Source organism: Rutidosis leptorrhynchoides, chromosome 6 (assembly GCF_046630445.1).
Source record: "Rutidosis leptorrhynchoides isolate AG116_Rl617_1_P2 chromosome 6, CSIRO_AGI_Rlap_v1, whole genome shotgun sequence".
NCBI classification, from domain to species: domain Eukaryota; kingdom Viridiplantae; phylum Streptophyta; class Magnoliopsida; order Asterales; family Asteraceae; genus Rutidosis; species Rutidosis leptorrhynchoides.
This window is the reverse complement of record NC_092338.1, coordinates 375,412,635-375,437,426: the sequence shown is the minus strand read 5'-3', so window position 1 is coordinate 375,437,426 and position 24,792 is coordinate 375,412,635. Positions and strand designations below refer to the sequence as shown.

Sequence of the window (24,792 nt, the reverse complement as noted above, 5' to 3'; positions counted from 1 at the left end):
AAAATTCATCATTTTAATAGACCACAAGATTTAAATGCTGCATGGTACAAATGGGCCCGAATCCTACACCCACGTGTAATGTACATGCGATATCTTTTAAATACAGTACACCTTTCTCGTGTACGCAATCCATTTTTCATAAATCTTAGTAACCGTACACATATCTCGTGCACAAAAACTAATACACATAACCTGTGTATAAAAATCATTCTCTCGATACATAACATTCACATCAACTGGTGGCAATTATCATGTCCACATAATTCAATGGTGGCAATTATCATGTCCACATAATTCAATGGTGGCAATTATTGTAACATCCCGCCTTTTTCCATTTACTTTTCCGTTATACTAATATAAAGTCCGTTATATGTTTATAACATCTCCCGTTGATACGCATTTTAAATTATCTCGTTTAGGTAATTCCCGCACCCGAACGAAAGTTGAAGGACTAAACTTGACAAAGGATCAAACCCTTGACTAGGTCAAAGGGTCAAACCCCTTTCACCCATTCATTATCATCTCCATCTCTCTCTCTTTCTCTCTAGCAAGAACACACACCCAATTTCCAAATTCATTCAATCATCATCTAAATTCGATCTAGGAGGCTTACAACAAAATAAATTACATATTCGTGATCCTCTCTTCATCCTCTTCATTTTGGTACCAACTTCATCTCATTTGGGTAACTTTCTAAAATCACTAGATTTTGTGTTCTTGATGTTTTTAACTTATAAAAGTGTTAATTAGTGTCTATGGCTCAAGTCTAACATGAATATATGATTTATATGCTCGATCTCGTTGTTTTAGTGTAACTAGCATGAACTTGAATTTTGGTGTGTTGTTCTTGAATTTTGGATGATCATATGTTGTTAGATGTTAAAAATTCATGTTCTAATTGTGTTCCTTGTATCACTAGCTTCAATTTGATGTGTAGGTTGCCTTAGAAAACTTCATGAACTTGATTATTGATTTTGGTGAATTTGGGTTAGGGTTTGATGAATTTGAAATGGACTTTTGATGCATTGAATGCCATGGATTATTATTGGTAAGTGTTTAGTTGGATTGTATGCTTGATTACCTTCGAAACGGCATATCATTCATGTAAATTGGTTGCCCGAATCATTGAATTGCATTTATGAACTTGTATGCGGTTAATGTTAAGCATTAGATGCGGTTTTGGTTGTTGTAATAGGTAGATTGATTGATGAAATGTGTTTAGTTGTTTTCCTCGTCAAATTACCTTCCCAACGGTATAAGATACTTGTCTTGATTGTTTGCGGATCATAAATGGTGATTGTTTGAAGTTAGGTTCGTGCATAAAACTTAAAAACTGCCAGAATTCTCTGCACAGGTAATGGCGCGGCGCGCCATATACCCGCGCGGCGCGCCATTTTGGTTTGTCCAACTTGGTCAATTTTCGAATAATGTTTGCTATGCTACGCACCTCCGATTCACATGTAACTTGTCCTAACATGCTCATACATGATTAAAAACCTCAGAAAAATAGTTCGGGACACGACCCGAACGTGTTGACTTTTTCGTTGACTTTGACCGACCAAAGTTTGACTTTTTGTCAAACTTAACCAAATGATTTTGCAACCTTTCTAACTTGTTTATATACTTGTATCTTGCATGAAACTTGACAATTTGATTTCACATGCTAAATAATCGAGTCGTAACGAGCCATAGGACTAATTGAACATCCTTGACCTATCGTGTTTACCGTTATTGATACGACCTATTTGTTTAGGTCAAGACTAGCACTATCCTTCGCACACGTTATTTTGTGAAGTACTTTTCGTACGTGCACTCAAGGTGAGATCATAGTCCCACTTTTACTCTTTTTGAACTTATATTTGGGATGAGAAAACATAAACGATTCTTTTGAACTAAGTGAACACAAGAACGGGAAAACAAACATTCTACATACGAGTTTAGAACAAAAATCCTCAATTCGATTATCATTAGTTACACTTGCCGGGTGTAAGCGAGAACTTATGTTATATGGCCATATGGGTTGACAACCCTCATCTTTGACGGTTCGCTACCGTCTACGGATGAAATATATTTTCGAGAATCAGTGTTTGTTCTAGCACTATGGATGGGGTATACAATGGATGGAATGTTAAGCTTTGATAATTGGGTGCTCGTGAAACAAACTTTTAGAATGTATTACTATTATTTCATTGATGCAAATCTTGTGGTTCACTTGTACTTACTTACTTAAACCTATGATTTCACCAACGTTTTCGTTGACAGATTTCTATGTTTTTCTCAGGTCCTTGAACGATACATGATACATGCTTCCGCTCATTATTTTGATACTTGTATTGGATGTCGAGTATACATGCATACATGGAGCGTCTTTTGGATACTTTTAAATTGTGTCGCATAAGTTTCATTTGTACTTAAAACTTTGTATCGTAACTTGTGGTGGAACTATTCTTGTGAAACTTGAACAACCTTTACATTTGAAATGAATGCGACATATCTTTTGGTCAAACGTTGTTTTAAAGACTTATGACCACGTAACGGGACCTAAGTAGACGGCGCCGTCAATGACGATTTGGTCGGGTCGCTACAATTATCATGTCCACATAATTCAATAATAATCCGCAGAACTTCTGTCTACATAATAATTCATTCGAGGAATGTTTTGCTTGTGTCTATCTCATCAAACATTTATAAAAGCATTTCATGTATTCGCAGTTCAAAATATATTTCAAAAGCATTTAATAAAGCAGTTGTAAAAACAGCGCATGTATTCTCAGTCCCAAAAATGTAAAGAGTAAAAGGGAGCAAATGAACTCACGATACGATATTTTGTAGTAAAAATATGCATACGACGATACTGAACAATGCAAGGTTAGCCTCGGATTCGCGAACCTATATCATTTATATGTTTATTAACACATATAATGGTAATCGAACAAATTTAGGTATTATTATTAATTGTTATTTTAGTAACTTGTACGTTTCATTAATAACTAAATTAACTATATTTATTTTTATATACATTAAATAGATAATTAATATTTATTACAAACATATTAATATAGTTATGTTTTTTTTTTTTTGTAAATAATGTATTTTTATATAGAAAATCTTTATTTGATATATTAATAATACTAATAATAATAATGATAAAAATAATAATATTAGTTTTAGAAATAATAAAAATGATAATAAAAATAATAATGATAAAAATAATGATAGTTTTAAAAATAATAATAATGATAGTTCCATTAATAAAAATGATAATTTTTATAAAAAGAAAATTAGTTTCAATAATAATACTACTTACATTAAAATGATAATAATAATAATAATAATAATAATAATAATAATAATAATAATAATAATAATAATAATAATAATAATAATAATAATGAGTAATAAGTAAACTACCTCAAAGATGTAGTCCTTAAAATGCTCAAGTCCGGGTTTGAACTCGCGACGTCCCACTAACCCGATAACATCCTTAACCATTACTCCAATTGTGATTTCTTAATATAATACGGATCCAAATTGTTTTAACCCACAATTCTGTTTTATTTTTAAAGAACCCATTTACTTATTCATCATCTTTATTTTTGGTCATCACATCATCGCCTATCTTACTTATACTAACCATTATCGCCTTTAATTCATTACTAAATCGATTATCATTATTAATATTCGACTAGAAACAGATGCTAACGAATGAATGATTGTATCATTATCATTATTCTTTGTTTCACGATCATCACCAATCTTTTAACATCATCTCTAATATATCATAAACATCATAATTTTCATCATCATTCTAGACAATATAACTCATCATCGTCATCAAATTATTAGTTCCTTTAATTGCTCAACCAGTTCATTCTCTACATGGTCACGTTAATCTTCAGCATCAATAATATTAATGTGGATTTTGAACCAACAAAACATAACAGCTTGACTACGGCCCAAAGCAGTCCAGTAAAGAACCCAGAGTTAGATCACGGCCCAGTAGTTAGACTAATGAAGCCCACCTCAAAACCCAATTTGTACCCGTGACTGTTGCATTATTATAGGAACTCGATTTGAAAAAATAATAATACTTTGCTAGATGCATCTAATATCCATCATTATCTTTGCTGTTTTTGCTAACCACAATTTAACCACGTCCCCTTTACTTTAATATCATCAAGTACTCCATGATCCATAAAAAATAATGCATGCTAATAAGGAAATCATGTTTGTTTATGGGGTTCATTACTTTACATTTGTTTTAGTTATCTGCACTCTTATTGGCTTAGTATTCTTTATAACCCACTAGTAATTCATAAAGTCAAGTGGGGTGTAGCTGTATTGAAAGTGTCGGCCAACTAGTCCCATTTTCCTTAATTGTTAAAACACTAAGTATATTAATATTCCTCAATAAATGAACTTTAAACCAAAAAGAAAAATGGTTGTAGCAGTAACAATGCGAGAGAAAAAAAATATGGTGTGTTGAGTCTTGTTGTGTCATGAGTTCACGAAGGAGAACAAGAAACAACCTTGAGTTTCGGTTTGGTGGTTGTCTGAAACATTCGAAGGTTACAAGGTGATGGTGAGTGAATTCTCGACAGTTGAAACAGAAGTAACAGCATCAACCAAAAGCCGTTGTTCGATTTATAAGATCACGACAGGACTGCAACAAATAAAGGTGTTTTGTGGTGTTTTGAATTGAGTGGTGAACAAAAGGTGGTTGAGGTTCTAAGGTGATTATTTTAAATGGGTTGTAGGGTTTAGGGATGATCATGGGTGGTGATAGTTTTCGTGGTTTTCGGTAACGAGAGTGAAGAAGTGGAGATGGTGAAGTGGTGGTTTATCAATAGACAGGAAATATAGATGGAACATAGATGGTGTGTGTGTGATTGTGGCTCAACAACTAAAGAGGAAAACAAAGTGGCTAGTGGTGATTTGGTTTAAAGATGGTGGTCTATATTCACGATGATGTGTATGTATGTGTGTGTGTATATATATATATATATATATATATATATATATATATATATATATATATATATATAGACAGAGATGAAGAGTGAAAAAGAATTGTAGCAGCATCACTATAGTAGCACAACAATGATGTTTGTATTTGATGGTTCCCTGCATCGGTCGAAGAAACACGAAGCAAAGATAATATTTCAGGTGATGATGGTTCTTGTAGAAGATAAACCGAAAACAAGACACAATTGATGGTGGTTCATGTGGGTTAAATGAAAGTGGTTTTTGGAATAGCAACGAAACAAGTGAGTGTTTTGGGTGATCGTTCAAGTCGATGAGGTATGGTTGATGGTGGTGGCGTAGGAATCAAAAGTAGCATCAATATGAATGGTGTTTTGATATTTTTGATTTTTAGATATGAGGAAAATGAGGAATATGATGTACGAGTACTAGCAAAACTAAAATCATGAATGAAATTTATTGTTGTGGTTTTAATTATGAAATTTGAACTTATGGAAATATTGAGGAGAGGGTGTTTGGTTCATATCTCAATCATGTATGTGAATATATGTATATAAAATATATTCACTTGTTGCACTGAATTCAAAAGGAAGCAGGAATCGAATAATAATAATAATATAATAATAATTATAATATAATTTAAAATATAAACGTGTTAATTGTTAGCCGTCGTCTACTATTTCATTCACGGGTTGAAATTCGTGCTCCGTTGTTAATTAGGGGCGGATAAAAGTCTTCGGAAAATTCTCAAATTTTTATAGTAATCAACTTTATTTATTTTGGTCATATTGGTATAAAATTCAGTCATTAACTATTAAATAAAAATTACATTAATTATTCACTTCCAACCCCAAGTAAAATATAAAAAGTTTTAAAATTCAACAACTAGTTCCTAAATACATTTTTAATAAGCCTATAATTTATATAACTCATTTTCGGATCACCTTTTATTTTAAAATCATATAAGTTCATGTTTAAATTGATTAATAACCATCAAGATGATAAACGAGTGCTACGAGCGTTTATTAAATAAATTCTAAATTATATACATTCAATGTACTTTTCATATATAGATATCTTTATAGTAATGTCATGTATTTTATATATATATATATATATATATATATATATATATATATATATATATATATATATATATATATAGTAATGTCATGTACTTTTCTATTATATGTATTATATATATATATATATATATATATATATATATATATATATATATATATATATATATATATATATATATATATATATATATATATATATATATATATATATATATATATATATATACAGATAGTGGTTCTGAATCGTCGGAAATAGTTGAAGGTCAAATAGATATCTGAAACAGTTCAAAATTTTTGAGATTTAGTTTAACAGACTTTGCTTATCTTGTCGAAACCATATAAAGATTAAGTTTAAATTTGGTCGGAATTTCCCGGGTCGTCACACAAGGATACCCAATGCTCGAAGAATATTCCATTTGCTACTACTGTTATCAATGTGGAAGGGTTTAAAACTGTCACCAAAAAGTAATTCGAGGATTGGTCATTGGTAATCATAAGGACGGTAATGTTATTTCAAAAAGTGGATTTGTTGTTGGTAAAGTGAAACAACAGTTGGTCTATAGGCCAGTAACTAAAAACAAAAATAATGCTACACATGATCACGAAGCAGGCACAAGTAAGTCTAAAAAGGTAGTAGAGAAAAATGCTTCAAAGTCATTTACTATGGGCAATGCATTTGAGGCTCTAAATAATCTTACTGAAGATAATCACTTGCTTCATAATAATGGTAAAGAGTCTGAAATGAATGAAGATGATGTGGTGGATGTCGATGAGAATTAGAATGAAACAAGTGAGTTTATGCCAATAAATTTCCTGAGGGGGCAAGCACTCCCGGTCTAGATGGTTTCAATGTTTAGTATAGCTGCATGGAACATAAGGGGATTGAACCCAACCCCTAAGCAAAATGAGGTTACTGATGTTGTTTGCGCTGTTCTTGAATCACATGTTACTATGGACAAGCTTGGTGGTATATGTAATAAAGTGTTTCCTAGATGGGATTGGTTATCTAACGCTAACACTTGTGTTCGAGGCACACGTATTTTACTTGGTTGGGATTCAGACGTAGTTAATGTCATGGTGTTAGCAATGACTGATCAGGTTGTTCATTGTTTGATTGATACGATTGAAGGTAATAATAAGTTCTTTATCTCGTTTATTTATGCCAATAATAACTATTTTAGGCGAAGATTATTATGGCGAGATTTGAGTATGCACAAAGGGTTTGTTGGTAATTACCCGTGGGTTATGATGGGGGATTTCAATGCATCTCTCTACTTGGATGATTCATCGGTAAGTACGTTGAAAATTACTTTGGCTATGCGTGAATTTAGTGAATGTGTTGAAAGTCTCCGAATGACTGATGTAAACCAAAAGGGCTTGAGATATACGTGGAATCAAAGACCTAATGCTACGACTGGTTTACTAAAGAAGATTGATAGAGTCATGGAAAATAATGAGTTTATTAGTAAGTATTCAGATTCATATGCTGTATTTCAGCCTTATCGTATATTGGACCATAGTCCCGCTATTCTGAAAATTCCTATGGCTATTCGCAACCGTCCAAGAACATTTAAGTTCTGTAATTTTGTTATTCATAAGCCTGATTTTCAGAATGTTGTTAGTAAGGGTTGGAAAAAAGTGGTGGAAGGTCATAATATGTACAAAGTTGTTAAAAAGATGCGATTTTTGAAAAAGCCTCTAAGAAAATTGATGTGGTGTAATGGTGATTTGCATGAAAGGGTTGTGAAACTTAGAGATTCTCTTAATAATGCTCAGCGTTTGCTAGACGCAAACCCATATGATATGCAATTGCGTATGGATGAGAACCAGTGTTTGCAAAAGTACAATAACGCGTTACTCGACTAAGAAAGATTTTTGAAACAAAAGGCTAAGGTGGAATGGTTACGGGTGGGTGATTGTAATTCTCGGTATTTTCATAATGTGGTGAATGGTAAAAAAACACAGGAATAGGATCCAATCTATTATGGACGACATTGGGAATATGATGGAGGGTCAGGCGGTTCCTGGTTTGTTCGTGAACCATTATGAGAGCTTTCTGGGATCAACGCATCTTGTGGATCTGATGGTACATCACGATGATTTATTTGTTTAACAGATTCAATCAGATAAGGCGTTGTTCATGATTCGTCCGATTACAGCCGATGAAGTAAAACGGGCAATGTTTAGTATTGGTGAAAATAAATCGCCCGGTCCAGATGGATACTCTTCAGCGTTTTTTAAAGCTTCATGGAATACTATTGGTGAGGAGGTATCGATGGTTGTTATGGATTTTTTTAGTAATGGTCAGCTTCTTACGGAGATTAACCACACTATTATTACTCTTCTTCCGAAAGTTCAAGTTCCTTGTAAGGTGAATGATTATCGCCCCATCTCTTGCTGCAATGTTATTTATAAATGTATTAGTAAGATTATTACTAATCAAATAAAAGATAGTTTAGACGATGTGGTGAGTTTGAATCAATCCGCCTTTATTCCTGGAAGGACGAAATCTGATAACATTATGTTAACTCAAGAGCTCATGAAAAACTATCATCTTGATAGAGGGATCCCGAGGTGTGCATTCAAAGTGGATATCCAAAAAGCTTATGACACGGTTGACTGGGGTTTTCTGGAATATATTCTTACTCGATTTGGGTTTCATCAAATGATGGTTCAGTGGATTATGAAATGCGTATCCTCAACGTCTTTTTCTATCAACATTAATGGTTCGATGCATGGTCATTTTAAAGGAAAGCGTGGATTAAGGCAAGGCGACCCGATGTCTCCCTATTTATTCACATTGGTTATGGAAGTGTTAACTCTGTTATTGGTGCGAAAAGCAAAAGATTCAGAGCATTTTCGATTCCATCCTAGGTGTGAAAGGCAAGAAATCATTAACGTTTGTTTGGCGGAGGACCTCTTTTTATTTTCATATGCTGATATAGATTCAGTGAAGGTTATTCAAGAAGCGTTGAAGGATTTCAAGAGTTTTTCGGGCCTTATTCCAAGTCTCCCAAAGAGTACATCATTTTTCTCTAATGTAACCCAAGCCATGAAGAATCAAATTTTATCATTACTTCCATTTGAAGAAGGGAAGTTGCCAATTAGGCACTTGGGGGTTCCACTAGTTTCATCGCGTCTGATCTACAGTGATTGTAAAGTTCTCGTTGAACGTGTTCAAAGGAAATTATCTGATTGCAAGAATAAGTTTTTATCTTTTGCAGGTCGAGTTCAGCTAATTATTTCGGTATTGACATCTATGCAAGTGTACTAGCAATCGGTGTTCATTCTTCCGTGTGCAATTATCAAGGAGATTGAAGCGCTTATGCGTGGTTTTCTTTGGTGTCAAGGGGACCTAAAGCGTGGTAAAGCTAAGGTTAAATGGGAGGATGCGTGTAAACCTAAGAATGAAGGTGTTTTATGAGTTAAGCGCCTTAGTGAGTGGACTGTTGCGATTATGGCAACACATATTTGGCGGGTGCTGTCCAACAAAGACTCCCTTTGGATCAAGTGGGTTCATGCCTATCGTATCAAGGATAGGAATTTTTGGGTCATTCCGATTCCATGTGATGCTATATGGAGTTGGCAAAAAATTCTGTCTATTCGTGATAAGGTGCGTAAGTTTTTCATGTACAAAATTGGTGATGGTAGTAAAATCTCTGCTTGGTATGACAAATGGATTGATGAGGGACCAATTTCACAATTTATTTCGAGTAGAAGGATTCATGCTGCTGGTTATAATATGGATTATAAAGTGAGTAATTTGTGGGTTGATGGTGCGTGGCAATGGCCCACTGAATGGCTTCATCAATATCAGATTATCCAGAATGCCTTGCACATTGAACCTTCTGATGCTTGTGATGAATTTTTTTGGAAGGATAATAGTAGAGGATGGAGCCTTTTTATGGTTAGCAATGCATGGGAATTGATTCGTTTGAGAACTAATAACATTTCCTGGTATGACATTGTATGGCACGCTCAATGTATCCCAAGACACTCATTTTTATTATGGCTTCTAATGGGGGAAAAATTGAAGACGCAAGACAAGCTAGCGCTGTGGGAAATGAATGCGAATGTGAATCTTTTGTGTCCGTTATGTTCAGGCCAACAAGATAGCCATGACCACTTATTTTTTGCGTGTAGTTTCTCGGCTCAAGTATGGACCCACGCTAGAAGCCGTATTCCGTTGCAGCTTCTTAGTGAGAATTGGAAGAATGTCACAAGTATATTGGAGCAAGTTCCTCATAAGAAGTCTGCTAAGTGTATTGTTGTGATAGTGCTCCAAATGAACATATATTTAGTAGCAATATCGTTCCAATATGTAAAGTTTTTAAATGTAATTTCCTTATTTTTAGTTGTAATAGTTAAATAAATAAGTGCGAAGACGAAAGACGCAAATCGCTCGAAAATGAAGATTTAAAGACAAAAACAAAGATTTGAAAGACCAAAACGTCCAAAAAGCTCAAATGTACAAGATACAATTAAAAAGGTTCAAATTATTGATGAGGAACGTCTAAAAATGACAAGAGTACAAGTTACAAAACGCAAAGTACAAAATATAAAATTGTACGCAAGGACGTTCGAAAATCCGAAACCAGGACATGAACCAACTCTCAACGCTCGACGCAACGGTGTAAAAATTACAAGTCAACTATGCACAAGAATAAAATATAATATTTAAATAATTCATAATAAGAATAATATTAAATAATAAAAAGTTGTTAATTGAGCATAGTTCAGGGGTCGTAAGTGAAAAATCAAATTCAGAATTCGCCTATAAAAGGCAGTGTATTCGATAGAAAAAAAATACACCCTTTTCTATCCTAAATCCCTTTTCTATATCTAATATCAATATCTATAATTCTCTATCATAATGTTAATGTAATAAGATATAACAATAATCTTAATTTTAAGTTTAAATTATGATAATAATAAGATTTATGATAGAGATCGTTTGAGTATGTAAGTCGAAATTCTGTCCGTGTAACGCTACGCTATTTTTAATCATTGTAAGTTATGTTCAACCTTTTTATATTAATGTCTCGTAGTTAAGTTATTATTATGCTTATTTAAAACGAAGTAATCATGATGTTGGGCTAATTACTAAAATTGGGTAATTGGGCTTTGTACCATAATTAAGGTTTGGGCAAAAGACCGACACTTGTGGAAATTGGACTATTGACTATTAATAGATGGGGGGTATTGTCTAATTGAGTGACAACTCATTGGAGTCTGTCGAACCTATCTTCAAATTAATTAACCTAATAATTAATAATGATTATGGTTGTCCTATTTAGTGACGTTCATATGGAATCTGTTATAATCATTTAATTAATCAATTGGGTTGGGTAATTGATTATTCATTCTGATCAAGTGGATGAATTAATATTCATAAACTAATTAAAACAGGGGTGGATTACATACAGTGATAACTGGTGTAATTGTTGACAGAAGTGATAACTGCGTCACAGTTTAAATCCTTAATCAGTTGGAATATTTGACTTCGGGTATAAGGGTAATTTGACGAGGATACTCGCACTTTATATTTATGACCGATGGACTATTATGGACAAAAACCAGATAGACATATCAAATAAACCAGGACAAAGGACAATTAACCCATGGTAATAAATTAAAATCAACACGTCAAACATCATGATTACGGAAGTTTAAATAAGCATAATTCTTTTATTGTATTTCTCATCGTATCTTTATTTACTGTCATTTTATTACTCGCAATTTTATTTACTGTCATTTTATTTATTGTCATTATTTTACGCACTTTAATTATCGTCATTTATCTTTGCGCTTAAAATATAGAATCGACAAACCGGTCACTAAACGGTAAAAACCCCCTTTTATAATAATAATAATACTACTTAATTTTATATATTTTTGTAAAAATATAGTTTTATAAAAATATAGCGTTAAACTTCACGAGCTCCCTGTGGAACGAACCGGACTTACTAAAAACTACACTACTCTACGATTAGGTACACTGCCTATAAGTGTTGTAGCAAGGTTTAGGTATATCCATCCGTAAAATAATTAAAACTTGTGTAATATTTTGTAGTATTTCGTAGTAAAATTAATACTATTTCGTACCCTCACGCTACAACATCAAGTTTTTGGCGCCGCTGCCGGGGAGCGCTAAAACGCTATATTTTTAATTATAATAATATTGAAATAAAATATAATAATATAATAATATTGAAATAGAATATAATAATATAATAATATTGAAATAGAATATAATAATATAAAAATATTTAAGAATAAAAGTTTACGTAAAATTTAAAAAAAAAAGTCGTATTTATTAAATACTTCAGGGGTATATTATGTAACTTATAATTAATAATTGCTATCATGTCGCTTTCATGTGAATAGTAAATTAATTAATTTATTTTCATTTACTATTCATGAATAGTAAATGAATAAAAAAAAAAAAAGTTTTAAAAAAAAAGTTTTAAAAAAAAAATTATAATTATAAAAAAATTATTAATTTGTAAAAAAAATCGTTTTTTAAAAAAAAAAAAAAAAAAAAAAAAAAAAAATTTCGTTTTAAAAAAAAAAAAAAAAAAAAAAAATTTTGTGTAAAAAAAAAAAAAAAAAAAAATCGTTTTTTTAAAAGAAAAAAAAAATCGTTTTAAAAAAAATTTGTAAAAAGAAAAAAAAAAAAAAAAAAAAAAAAAAAAAAAAAAAAAAAAAAAAATCGTTTTTTTTTTAAAATTTAAAAAAAAAAAAAACGAAAAAAAAAAAAAAAAAAAAAAAAAAAAATTATTAAAAAAAAATATATATATTTTTAAAATTTTGTCTATAAAAAAAATGTTTTTTTTTAGTTTTATTACCTTTAGATTTTTAGACTATAGTCGCAACTTTTAGTATTAAGTTTAGTTTTGCCATAGTTATTTTTACTTCTAGAATTTTTAGGCTTTGCCGTAAAATCCCTTAAGTGCTTATTCCTTAGATTAAGTTTTAGGTGCTTTAGAATTTTACGACGCCGTATTTCGCACTACTTTCTTATTTTTATTTTTCGACGCCTATTTTTCGACCTTTTTATTTTTCGACCTTTTTCGACGCGCAATCTTTTTCTTTCTTATTTCCCGCCATTCTAGTTTTTAGGATTTAGATTTTTTTCTACTTCTTCTCTAAATTTCTTAAAATTACGAAAATTTATTTTAAGTGGTTAAATTGATAGACATCAAAATTTTCTGGTTCGTAGTAATAGTTGGATTTGTACGTGGACCGGGTTATTGGAGCCAAACAGTACTCAATTATATTGAGACCAAACGAATCCTGCCCCTCTGCTGCATCTTTTGGCTATTCGAAACGTGGGCAAAATCAGAAAAGTCTATTGATTGGATAACTTATATAATTTTTCTTTCCTTTTTAAAAACTAATAGGATATTCAGTGAATGCACCGAGCAAGACGTTCACCGCCGGTCATACGTTCACCACCTGTAACTCGATCAAGACATCGTTTAGCAAATATAACCGCCGTTGATTTTTCTTTAGAATCATCATCCAGTCGACCAAGAACTCCAACTCAAATTTCCGATAATCCATCTTTTGAACCCGACCTCACAATTGAGAATCCGGAGAATATTCAGGGACAATTCCAAGATCCAGAACCACTAATCATTCCTCCTGAACCACAAACCATTAAATCAGAATCTTCTAGTGATTCGTATTCAACAAATTCAATTATGGAAAATCTGGAACCTCTAAGTATGGAAGATCGAATGAGAGCCACACGCACGGGCCAAGGTCACGCCATTATTAAGCCAGAAGTTAATGCGCCAGATTATGAAATCAAAGGACAAATTCTACACATGGTAACTAACCAATGCCAATTCAGTGGTGCACCGAATGAAGATCCTAACGAACACCTTCGTACGTTTAAAAGAATTTGTACACTATTCAAAATCCGAGAAGTGGAAGATGAGCAGATCTATCTCATGTTGTTTCCCTGGACTTTAAAGGGAGAAGCCAAAGATTGGTTAGAATCGTTACCTGAAGGGGCGATTGACACATGGGATGTTTTAGTTGAAAAATTTCTTAAACAATTCTTTCCGGCATCTAAAGCCGTGAGACTTCAAGGAGAAATTGTTACGTTCGCGCAAAAGCCAAATGAAACATTATATGAGGCGTGGACAAGATTCGGAAGGATGTTGAGAGGATGTCCTCAACACGGTTTAGACACTTACCAAATAGTACAAATATTCTACCAAGGTGTCAACGTTGCTACACGAAAAGACATCGACATAACAGCTGGTGGTTCCATTATGAAGAAAACCGCAACTGAAGCTTACAAAATTATTGATAACACAGCCTCCCACTCGCATGAGTGGCACCAAGAAAAAGATATCTTTCGATCATCTAAAGCGGCTAGAGCCGATTCTAGCCCTGACTTTGATTCCGTTTCCGCAAAAATAGATGCTTTCGAAAGACGAATGGAAAAGATGAATAAAGATATTCACGCAATACGAATCAGTTGTGAGCTATGCGGTGGACCACAATTATTGAAAGATTGTCACATTGAACCAACGATGGAACAACGAGAGAATGTTTCCTATATGAACCAAAGGCCGGGAAATAATTATCAAAATAATTATCAACCGCCAAGTCTAAACTTAAATCGAAATCAAAACATTCTTTACAATCCAAAAGCACCCGAAAATAACTGGTATAACCAACAAGGTCCGAATAACCAACCAACTCAAAACAACACTTTCAATCAACAAAGACCTGGCTTATATAAACCACAACAACAAACCGAAGAGAAAAAGTCAAATATGGAAGACGTGGTATTCAAGCTAGTTGAATCTCAAACACAATTTATTGAAACTCAAACCCAAACGAACGAGAGATTTGATCAGTCATTAAGAACTCAACAAGCTTCCATTTTGAATCTAGAAAAACACGTAGGTACTCTTGCTAGCATGATGAGTGAGAGGGAACAAGGAAAGCTACCGAGTAATACTGAAGTAAATCCTCGGAATGAGAATGTTAATATGGTTTCAACGAATTCTGAAAAACCAGCATCAGAAGATGGGAAGGTTTTAGATGAGAGTAACAATGAAGAAGTTACACCACCACCACCCGAGTATGTAAAGCCAGTGGTGGCACCATACAAACCACCCATCCCGTTTCCAAGAAAAGGAGTTGAGTATGAGCAAGTGATAGGTAATAAAGATTGTGATACCTCTGGAAAGAAGAAGAAGAAAAAGAATAAGAAAGTGCAAGAAACAAAAGCCGTAAATATAAACCCGGTGAAGACAGTTCCACCAAAACCTCCACCTAGGGTAGGTGATCCGGGTGAATTTATTGTTCCTTGTCTACTTAGTGATTGTGTCATGTATGATGCACTAGCAGATTTAGGTGCAAGTGTAAGTGTTATGCCTCTTTCATTATATAAGAGATTAGGAGTAGGTAAGTTAAGTCCAACGGATATGAGTGTTCGACTCTTTGATCAAACCATTAAGCACCCAGTTGGAATTGCTGACAACCTACCCGTTCAAGTAGGTAACTTAACCTTTCTAGTCGAATTTATTGTCATTGACATAGAAGAGGACCCAAACATTCCTCTAATTTTAGGTCGACCATTCTTTGCGTCCACCGGGGCGTTATTTGATGTAGGAAATGGAAGAATGACACTTAAAAGTGGTGACAAATCGATCACCTTTATGATTCGAAAGTCTAAATCTCCACCAACCAAAACCGTTGAACCAGCAAAAACGATTGGTAAGAACCATGTTGTTTTACCAACTCCAACGGTAGTGCTTAATAATAATAAAATGCCTAAGTGTGGGGAAAATGAAGTAACACCTAATGATGACATGATAACAAAGAACCCCGTTGTTGATACGAAATTAAATGATCCCGTTATTAATAGTTCAATGAAGAAACTTATTAAACGGATTCGCGATGCTAGAACCAAGGGGAACTTTAAGTTATGTAACCGGTTAGTATCCAATCTATCACCTAAAGAAAAGGAGAAACTAGTTGAAATTGTGGATATTACACAGGAATCCGACCAATGGCTTAAAGAGCAAGTCACAGATATGCAAGTTGATTATGGACCAAGAGAAATTGACGATGAAGTTAATCACAATTTTGACACCACGGCTACCTAAGTGTGGGGAGATTCAAATGTTCTAAAAAGAAAATGCTATCTAGAGTTAGTTGTTCTGTTCTCGTGTAGTTCCGAGAATGGAACCCGATTGGTCTTTTCCGCTAGCAGACACTAAAGAACTAGTTTTCTCCCTCCATTCTGAATTTTTGTTTTGTAGGTTTTTTATGAAATTAATATGCATTTTAATTTAAGTTTTTAAAAACAAAATTTACTTTAATTCATTAAGTTTAAAAAATGATTTCTAAAATTCGTCGTGAGTTAAAGACTAGGTCGTTGAGCCGAAATTGCTTTACCCGAGGGCGGGGCGACAAATTTTGTTATCATTTAATTTTATTGATCTAAAGTATGCAAAAAAAAAAATTATATATATATTATATTAATTTTTGAACGTAGGGGTTATATACCAAACTTCAAAAATATGTATATATGTTTGTATTTTATGTTATGTACACAACAGGGTAAAACAGCGCACTTTCAAAGACTGTCATTAAGTTCAACAAAAAGCTACTAATTTTGATGACAAGGCGCAAAATATCAAATGTGATGTAAAATAATATGCTTACAAACTGGGTATTTTTAATCACTTTTCTACACTAATCACCCTCATGAATTTATAATTATAGTCTGATTTCATGCAAATGAGGGCATTGCATGATCTCAAGTGTGGGGAAGGGTTATAAATTCTCTCGGGTTTACACTTAGTTTATTTGCCAAATTTTGTGAAAATTTGAAAAATTTTCAATTAAATGAACTCAAAATCATGTTTATACATATTTATGAACGGTGAAAACTAGGTGATAATACCGAAATTATCGTTACCTCGGAAAGGACATAAATTGAGAAACAACCTAAAATGCTTGAATTCATTTAAAATGGAATAGAAGAAAATAAAAAGGCAAAGAAAGAAATTAAGTGTGGGGAGAATGTACCAAGTTATTCAATTGAAAACTATCTATCACATGTTCTGTAAAGATATTGCAGGTACTTTTGCTTTGGACGATACTAATCAGTTTTACCCAATTTACTGTAATATATTTAAAAGAAGAGATGAATCTACACGATGAATCAATTCCATCATTAAAAGGAAGTAAAGTCTTCCGAAAAAGACACGCGCTTCTTGATTTAGGTCATGAAGTTGTCGTCCAGACCAGCTGTAGGTTGACGAAAAATCTAGAAAAGTCATCTCTAAAATCAGCAGGAAATCCACGGACCTCAGCATCAAACAGGGTCGCCAAGTGGTCAGATTTATCCTAACCATGAGAAGGATTTATCTCGTACAATGGGGAGGCACCGTGCAAATTAGCTTGATAAGACTAATGAATCAGATCCCCAGAAAGGATAATCTCCTTAAAGATTAAAAATCAGCTTTTAAGACTGATATTACTCAATTCTTGAGATTGACCTTAAAGATTGAGAATTCAAACTCATGGAATTCGATGATGTCTAAACTCGAGCTTGAACGAGAAAATATTTTGATCAAAAATACAAACCGATTTGTTTTCTGAAAATCCATTTTCAATGCGTTCATTACCATTGAACGTAAAATCCTAGGAATTCACCTGGAATTCATTAGGTCACCTGAACCAAATCGGGTGTCAACCGTAAGAACGGTGGTTGCATAGCATGGTCAGAGACAGGACCTTGTGCCAGACCGAAAAATCATAGGATGATCTTTACTATCGCTCCTACCAAGGATAGTTCTAGCATCCAACACGTTAAAAGACCATAATCATCTGCATGTCACGGGACATTGCCTTAACAGTTTCTTGTTCATCGCTTTCCTTTACAACCGGACGGTAGTTTGCCGAAAGGTAATATACGGAACAAGTAACCTGGATGTGTGCTTTCCGATACCGGGATAGCAGTGGATTACACGAACCTAAATGTTTTTAGCCAAAATATTGATCCACAAATATATTTTGCAACACCGATGGTGGGTCAAATCAGAAAACTTGTCTAGGGTAAAATCTAGCTTGAATTTTTAAAAGATCAAATGTTTTCATAAAGATCCAATTTCCTAAAGGATCTAAATTTTTATAGTCATGTGGGACTGTAAACCGCCTTTCAAATGTGCACTTTTCTTTGGAAACCGAAAGTAAATCGGCTATTTGATTGCAAGTGTCGTTGACCTAAACCCAAGGCAACTGTGGATGACACACCCACCTTTAACCATCATTACTGTCATTGTTTATACCGCTATATCAAAATCACTGATGTACAAAATGTGATGAATAAAAAAGTGATTCATGTATGTTTTTATTTCAAGTTCTGTATTGCTTGAGGACAAGCAACGCTCAAGTGTGGGGATATTTGATAGTGCTCCAAATGAACATATATTTAGTAGCAATATCGTTCCAATATGTAAAGTTTTTAAATGTAATTTCCTTATTTTTAGTTGTAATAGTTAAATAAATAAGTGCGAAGACGAAAGACGCAAATCGCTCGAAAATGAAGATTTAAAGACAAAAACAAAGATTTGAAAGACCAAAACGTCCAAAAAGCTCAAATGTACAAGATACAATTAAAAAGGTTCAAATTATTGATGAGGAACGTCTAAAAATGACAAGAGTACAAGTTACAAAACGCAAAGTACAAAATATAAAATTGTACGCAAGGACGTTCGAAAATCCGAAACCAGGACATGAACCAACTCTCAACGCTCGACGCAACGGTGTAAAAATTACAAGTCAACTATGCACAAGAATAAAATATAATATTTAAATAATTCATAATAAGAATAATATTAAATAATAAAAAGTTGTTAATTGAGCATAGTTCAGGGGTCGTAAGTGAAAAATCAAATTCAGAATTCGCCTATAAAAGGCAGTGTATTCGATAGAAAAAAAATACACCCTTTTCTATCCTAAATCCCTTTTCTATATCTAATATCAATATCTATAATTCTCTATCATAATGTTAATGTAATAAGATATAACAATAATCTTAATTTTAAGTTTAAATTATGATAATAATAAGATTTATGATAGAGATCGTTTGAGTATGTAAGTCGAAATTCTGTCCGTGTAACGCTACGCTATTTTTAATCATTGTAAGTTATGTTCAACCTTTTTATATTAATGTCTCGTAGCTAAGTTATTATTATGCTTATTTAAAACGAAGTAATCATGATGTTGGGCTAATTACTAAAATTGGGTAATTGGGCTTTGTACCATAATTAAGGTTTGGGCAAAAGACCGACACTTGTGGAAATTGGACTATTGACTATTAATAGATGGGGGGTATTGTCTAATTGAGTGACAACTCATTGGAGTCTGTCGAACCTATCTTCAAATTAATTAACCTAATAATTAATAATGATTATGGTTGTCCTATTTAGTGACGTTCATATGGAATCTGTTATAATCATTTAATTAATCAATTGGGTTGGGTAATTGATTATTCATTCTGATCAAGTGGATGAATTAATATTCATAAACTAATTAAAACAGGGGTGGATTACATACAGTGATAACTGGTGTAATTGTTGACAGAAGTGATAACTGCGTCACAGTTTAAATCCTTAATCAGTTGGAATATTTGACTTCGGGTATAAGGGTAATTTGACGAGGATACTCGCACTTTATATTTATGACCGATGGACTATTATGGACAAAAACCAGATAGACATATCAAATAAACCAGGACAAAGGACAATTAACCCATGGTAATAAATTAAAATCAACACGTCAAACATCATGATTACGGAAGTTTAAATAAGCATAATTCTTTTATTGTATTTCTCATCGTATCTTTATTTACTGTCATTTTATTACTCGCAATTTTATTTACTGTCATTTTATTTATTGTCATTATTTTACGCACTTTAATTATCGTCATTTATCTTTGCGCTTAAAATATAGAATCGACAAACCGGTCACTAAACGGTAAAAACCCCCTTTTATAATAATAATAATACTACTTAATTTTATATATTTTTGTAAAAATATAGTTTTATAAAAATATAGCGTTAAACTTCACGAGCTCCCTGTGGAACGAACCGGACTTACTAAAAACTACACTACTCTACGATTAGGTACACTGCCTATAAGTGTTGTAGCAAGGTTTAGGTATATCCATCCGTAAAATAATTAAAACTTGTGTAATATTTTGTAGTATTTCGTAGTAAAATTAATACTATTTCGTACCCTCACGCTACAACATCATGTTGCTAAGTTGATTTTTGGTGCATCGGTGTATTTTATATGGCAAGAACGCAATTGTAGGTTATTCAAGAAGAAAGCAAGGTCATGTGATCAGCTAATGGAAATTATTTTCTCAACCGTTCGTTTGAAGTTAATGTCGATTCGATGGAAGGATTCTATTCAAGCTCAGAATATGAAGGCTTCATGGAAGATTTCATAAATTGTGTTTGTTTAGTCTGGTTAGTGTCGGTTGTTTTGGTTGTTTGAGTAGTTTGTTGCTCGTTGGTGTGAGAGGGCCTCATTGCCGTTTCTTTATGACATTATTGTAAATATATTTTTTTAATATATTTTTCGGGTACTACCCTTTACCCAAAAAAAAAAATACGAATAAGGTAGCATAGCCATATATATATATATATATATATATATATATATATATATATATATATATATATATATATATATATATATATATATATATATATATATATATATATATATATATATATATATAGAATATCCAACCTTTCTTAACACCTTAGTGTATCACCCAAGTGAGTGGTTATGATTATGTTTTGAATTCCTTTCTGTCAATGGTTTGGTAAAATCTAAGGGTTTGTAGACAAATTAGAACTTCTGATAGTTCTCAGTCATCCTTAAAGATTTATAAACTTAGTTTGTATTGTAGTGTGTTTGAATTCCCATTTATGATTTAAACTAGCTCTTACTTAAATCTACCCAATAAATCCCTTAGTTATCCACCATGTACTACACTTATAGTAGTTCCATAGCTTCTAACTTGACCATGCTCAAGTGGTCCTATAGTACATCAACAATGTACTCTACTGTTGCAACAGTATTTTCCCGAGTCTTAGACCACTTGTATTGGTGCAAGGCGTTTCTTGTGGTGTCACTTGACTTTTTGCACTTTTTGGATGAATATGACGTGTTTTTTTTAGTGGAGTAGTGGCGGTGTTACTTTTTTGGTGTCACTTTGAGTGGAATGCTGATGTGGCATTTTATTTTTCTTTTTCTGTTTTATTTATTTATTTTAAAAATATTTTTAAATTATAACGGCTATATTAAACCCTTTTCTTTTCAAAAAACGGCTAGTTTTTACCCCTATACCACTCTTCTATCATAACACACACTTCATCTCTTCTACATCTCTCAAATCATAAAACACACACTTCGAAATGAGTCCGTTGAATGTTGTTGTTAAAGTTCATTACGGAGGTGAATTTGATCGAGAATTGATGAATTATACCCCGTACGAAACACGAGATTATTACATGGATGTTCGTAAGTGTCCAAGCTATATGTCGTTGTTTGAGTTGCTCCAGCGAGACATAATCTACCCCAGTAAACAAATATGGTTTTTCAAAAAACCCAACGTTCCTGCCTCGCTACTAGAAGAAGATCACGATTGGTTTGGTGCGATTGGGTGAGCCTTGTTACGTAACCAACCAATTACGCTTTACACCGAATAGATTGATGAAAGCTACGCCATTGAGGCAAGTGAAGATGAAGCTGTCCCTGAATCTCAGCCGTGGAAACAATACGATATCCGCGATTACGAAGATTGATGATTGTGTTTGTTGAAGATAGCCGTTAGGAATTTAAGTTATCGTGTTTAGGAAAGTATGTTGTTATTTTTTTTTTTTAAAGAAAATAATGTAATCGTTTAGGAATTAATGAAATAAACGGCTATCTCTTTAAAATTGAAAGCAATTCATAAATATAAATAAACATAAAGTACATTAATTTAAATTACTAAAACGAAACATTACATAATTTTAAAATTCCTAAACGAAACTAGAAAATACATAACAAACTACGCATCATTAGCATTACGAAAGTAAGGTGATAAGTTCCAAACGTGCTTGGTTAAATCTGACTCCAACTATTTGTGAACTTGCTTATCTCTTATTTCCTTAATCCTTGCATCTCGATCCCTCAAATTCCATTCTAAACGTCTTGGTGGGTTCCTTTGTATCATTCTTTCTTCTCGCCGTCCAATCACAAAACCGTTATTTTCTTGAATCATGTTATGTAGAACAACACAAGCATACATATGTCTTCTAATTTTGTTGAAGTAAATAGATCTCACTGGAGTTTTTAGCATTAAAAATCTACCCTGTAATACTCCAAATAAATGCTCAATATCTTTCCTTGCACTTTCTTGAAACCTTTTGAATTTTTTACGAGGTTCGTCAGTTGGATTATGAGGCGCTTTTACCAACATAGCCCATTCTGGGTATATACCATCACCTAAGTAATACCCTCTTTCGTAGCGACGACCATTTACTTCAAAGGGTGAAGGTGGAGCTGTTCCATCTTTTATAGTGTTAAACAATGGAGAAAAATTCAAAACGTTAATATCGTTGTTCGAACCTGCCATACCAAAGAATGCACGTCATATCCACAAATTTTGTGAGGCGACTGCCTCAAGCATAACAGAAGGCCCTTTCTAATCACCTCTTGTGTACTGTCCTTGCCAAGCAACAGGACAATTCTTCCACTCCCAATGCATACAATCGATACTACTTAACATACCCGGTAAACCATGTTTTTGTGCATGAAAATTATAAAGTCTAGCAATATCTTCGGCAGTTGGTTTTCGCAAATACTGTCTAGCAAACAAATGAAATACTCATTGACAAAAAATTTCAAGACACAATGCAGCCGTTTTCTCCCCAATTTTTATATATTCATCAAACAAATCAGAAGTTGTTCCATACGCCATTTGACGTATGGCCGCAGTGCACTTTTGGAGAATTGTCAAACTTTGACGGCCCGTTGCATCGGGCCGTTCCCGGAAATAAATAAAATAGTCAGGATACCTTCAACAATTCGAAGAAATAACTCACGACTATTTCGAAAACGTCGTTTAAAATATTTGTCGGGAAACACCGGTGACTCCGCAAAATAATCATTGTATAACCTTATAGCCGCATCTTCTCGATCCCTAGCAATATAAATCCGGGATCGAGGGACCCGAGAACTACTTGCCTCTCCATCGTCTTCTTTTTGCGTCAGACTATTAACAAAACTAACAATCTTTTTGTCATCTGAATCATCCACAAGAAACTCTAACATTTTGAAAGTTTTATCCATTTGGAACAAATTAAAAATGTTGATGGTATGTAATTTGATAAGAAGGAAATGGAAGAGTGTGTGTAAAAATTACAAATTCATATACATATATATAGAAAATGAAAAGTAAAAAAATAAACAATTTTTTTATATATATGTAATGGTAAAAAAAAAGAGCCAACCACAAACTGCCACGTGTAAGTGACATCCGGCACCTCACCCGTCTCTTCCCGACTGACGCCGGTGAAACGCGACCGACAGACGCCGCGATACAGCGGGTCCGGTGTTTCTTGTGTGCCACGAGTGCAAGGTGACGCCGTCACCTCTCCCCGATACAACTAGCCTTATACTTTTGACCAATGTCTTAATCTGGTCCTACGGTAATTCCCCATGTATTTTATAATATTCCCGATGGGTTCATACCTTGACCAATGTATAAACACAGATAATTAATTACCTTATAATTGTCAACTTTATAAAAGGTTTTAATCACGTTTATTGGTGGAAGGACGATAATAATGTGGTTTAATATCATAGACAAAAGCGAGTACGAAACGATAATCATCCCTAACTAACATTATTAAATCATGGCAAACAATCAAGTAATTATTCACATATCATGGCAACAAGCATTTCTAATATTAATAAATTACAACATCAAACAAGAATATTATAATAAATTAATAAAAGAAATGATAGATATTACCGAATAATGTTGGCAGAATAACAGTTGTATTTCTTCATAATATCCATAGCGTTACAATGCTTGATAACTTCTACTACTAACTACGTACTATTCTCCGATTGATCACTAGAGAGCGACAATAGAGAGATAATTATTTTCATAATCTCTGTACTTTTCTCTCTCTAGAATCTAGAGAGAGAAAGTAGAGAGAACTAATCTCCTACTGATCACTAGAGAGCGACAATAGAGAGATGTTTTAGAGAGAGAAGTGGAGAAGGTGTGTGGTGAAATAGTGGGATGTGCCACCTATTTATAGGAAAGGATTGATGGCAAAGTTGTAATTAAATGGGCTGAAAAACCCCTGGCAAGTAGGACGGTAGGCAGGACGGCAGGCAGGATGGCTTGATTTTTACTGTCATACGGCTGGCTGGCCGTATGGCAAGTCGTATGGTCTGCCCGTATGGCAAGTTAACCCGTTTGTGGTGCCCGGGTGGATGACAAGCCGTTTTCCCATGTGGCAAGCCGTATGGCAGCCCGGATGGTAAGTCGTATGGCTTGCCTGATTTGCTGTTTTTGCTGGATCGTAACATGATTTTCGGGGTCGTAACTTGACTTTCACCGTTTTCGTTATAGAATCTTCGTTTTAGCTCCGTTTTACTTGATTAT

General features: G+C 33.4%; 2 protein-coding genes across 2 annotated transcripts; one reads left to right on the top strand and one right to left on the bottom strand.

Annotated features, from left to right (window-relative positions):
* The first annotated feature begins 6,908 nt into the window (after positions 1 to 6,908).
* LOC139854915 (uncharacterized) lies at positions 6,909 to 7,934 on the top strand. Its single transcript, XM_071844187.1, has one exon. The coding sequence runs from the start codon at positions 6,909 to 6,911 to the stop codon at positions 7,932 to 7,934; it is 1,026 nt and encodes a 341-aa protein (XP_071700288.1).
* A 14,314-nt stretch (positions 7,935 to 22,248) lies between these two features.
* LOC139854914 (uncharacterized) lies at positions 22,249 to 23,462 on the bottom strand. Its single transcript, XM_071844186.1, has 3 exons — positions 23,290 to 23,462; positions 22,824 to 22,978; positions 22,249 to 22,739 (listed from the first exon to the last, which is right to left on the bottom strand). Exons 1-3 carry the CDS (start codon positions 23,460 to 23,462, stop codon positions 22,249 to 22,251), a joined length of 819 nt encoding a protein of 272 aa, XP_071700287.1.
* Between the last annotated feature and the right edge of the window lie 1,330 nt (positions 23,463 to 24,792).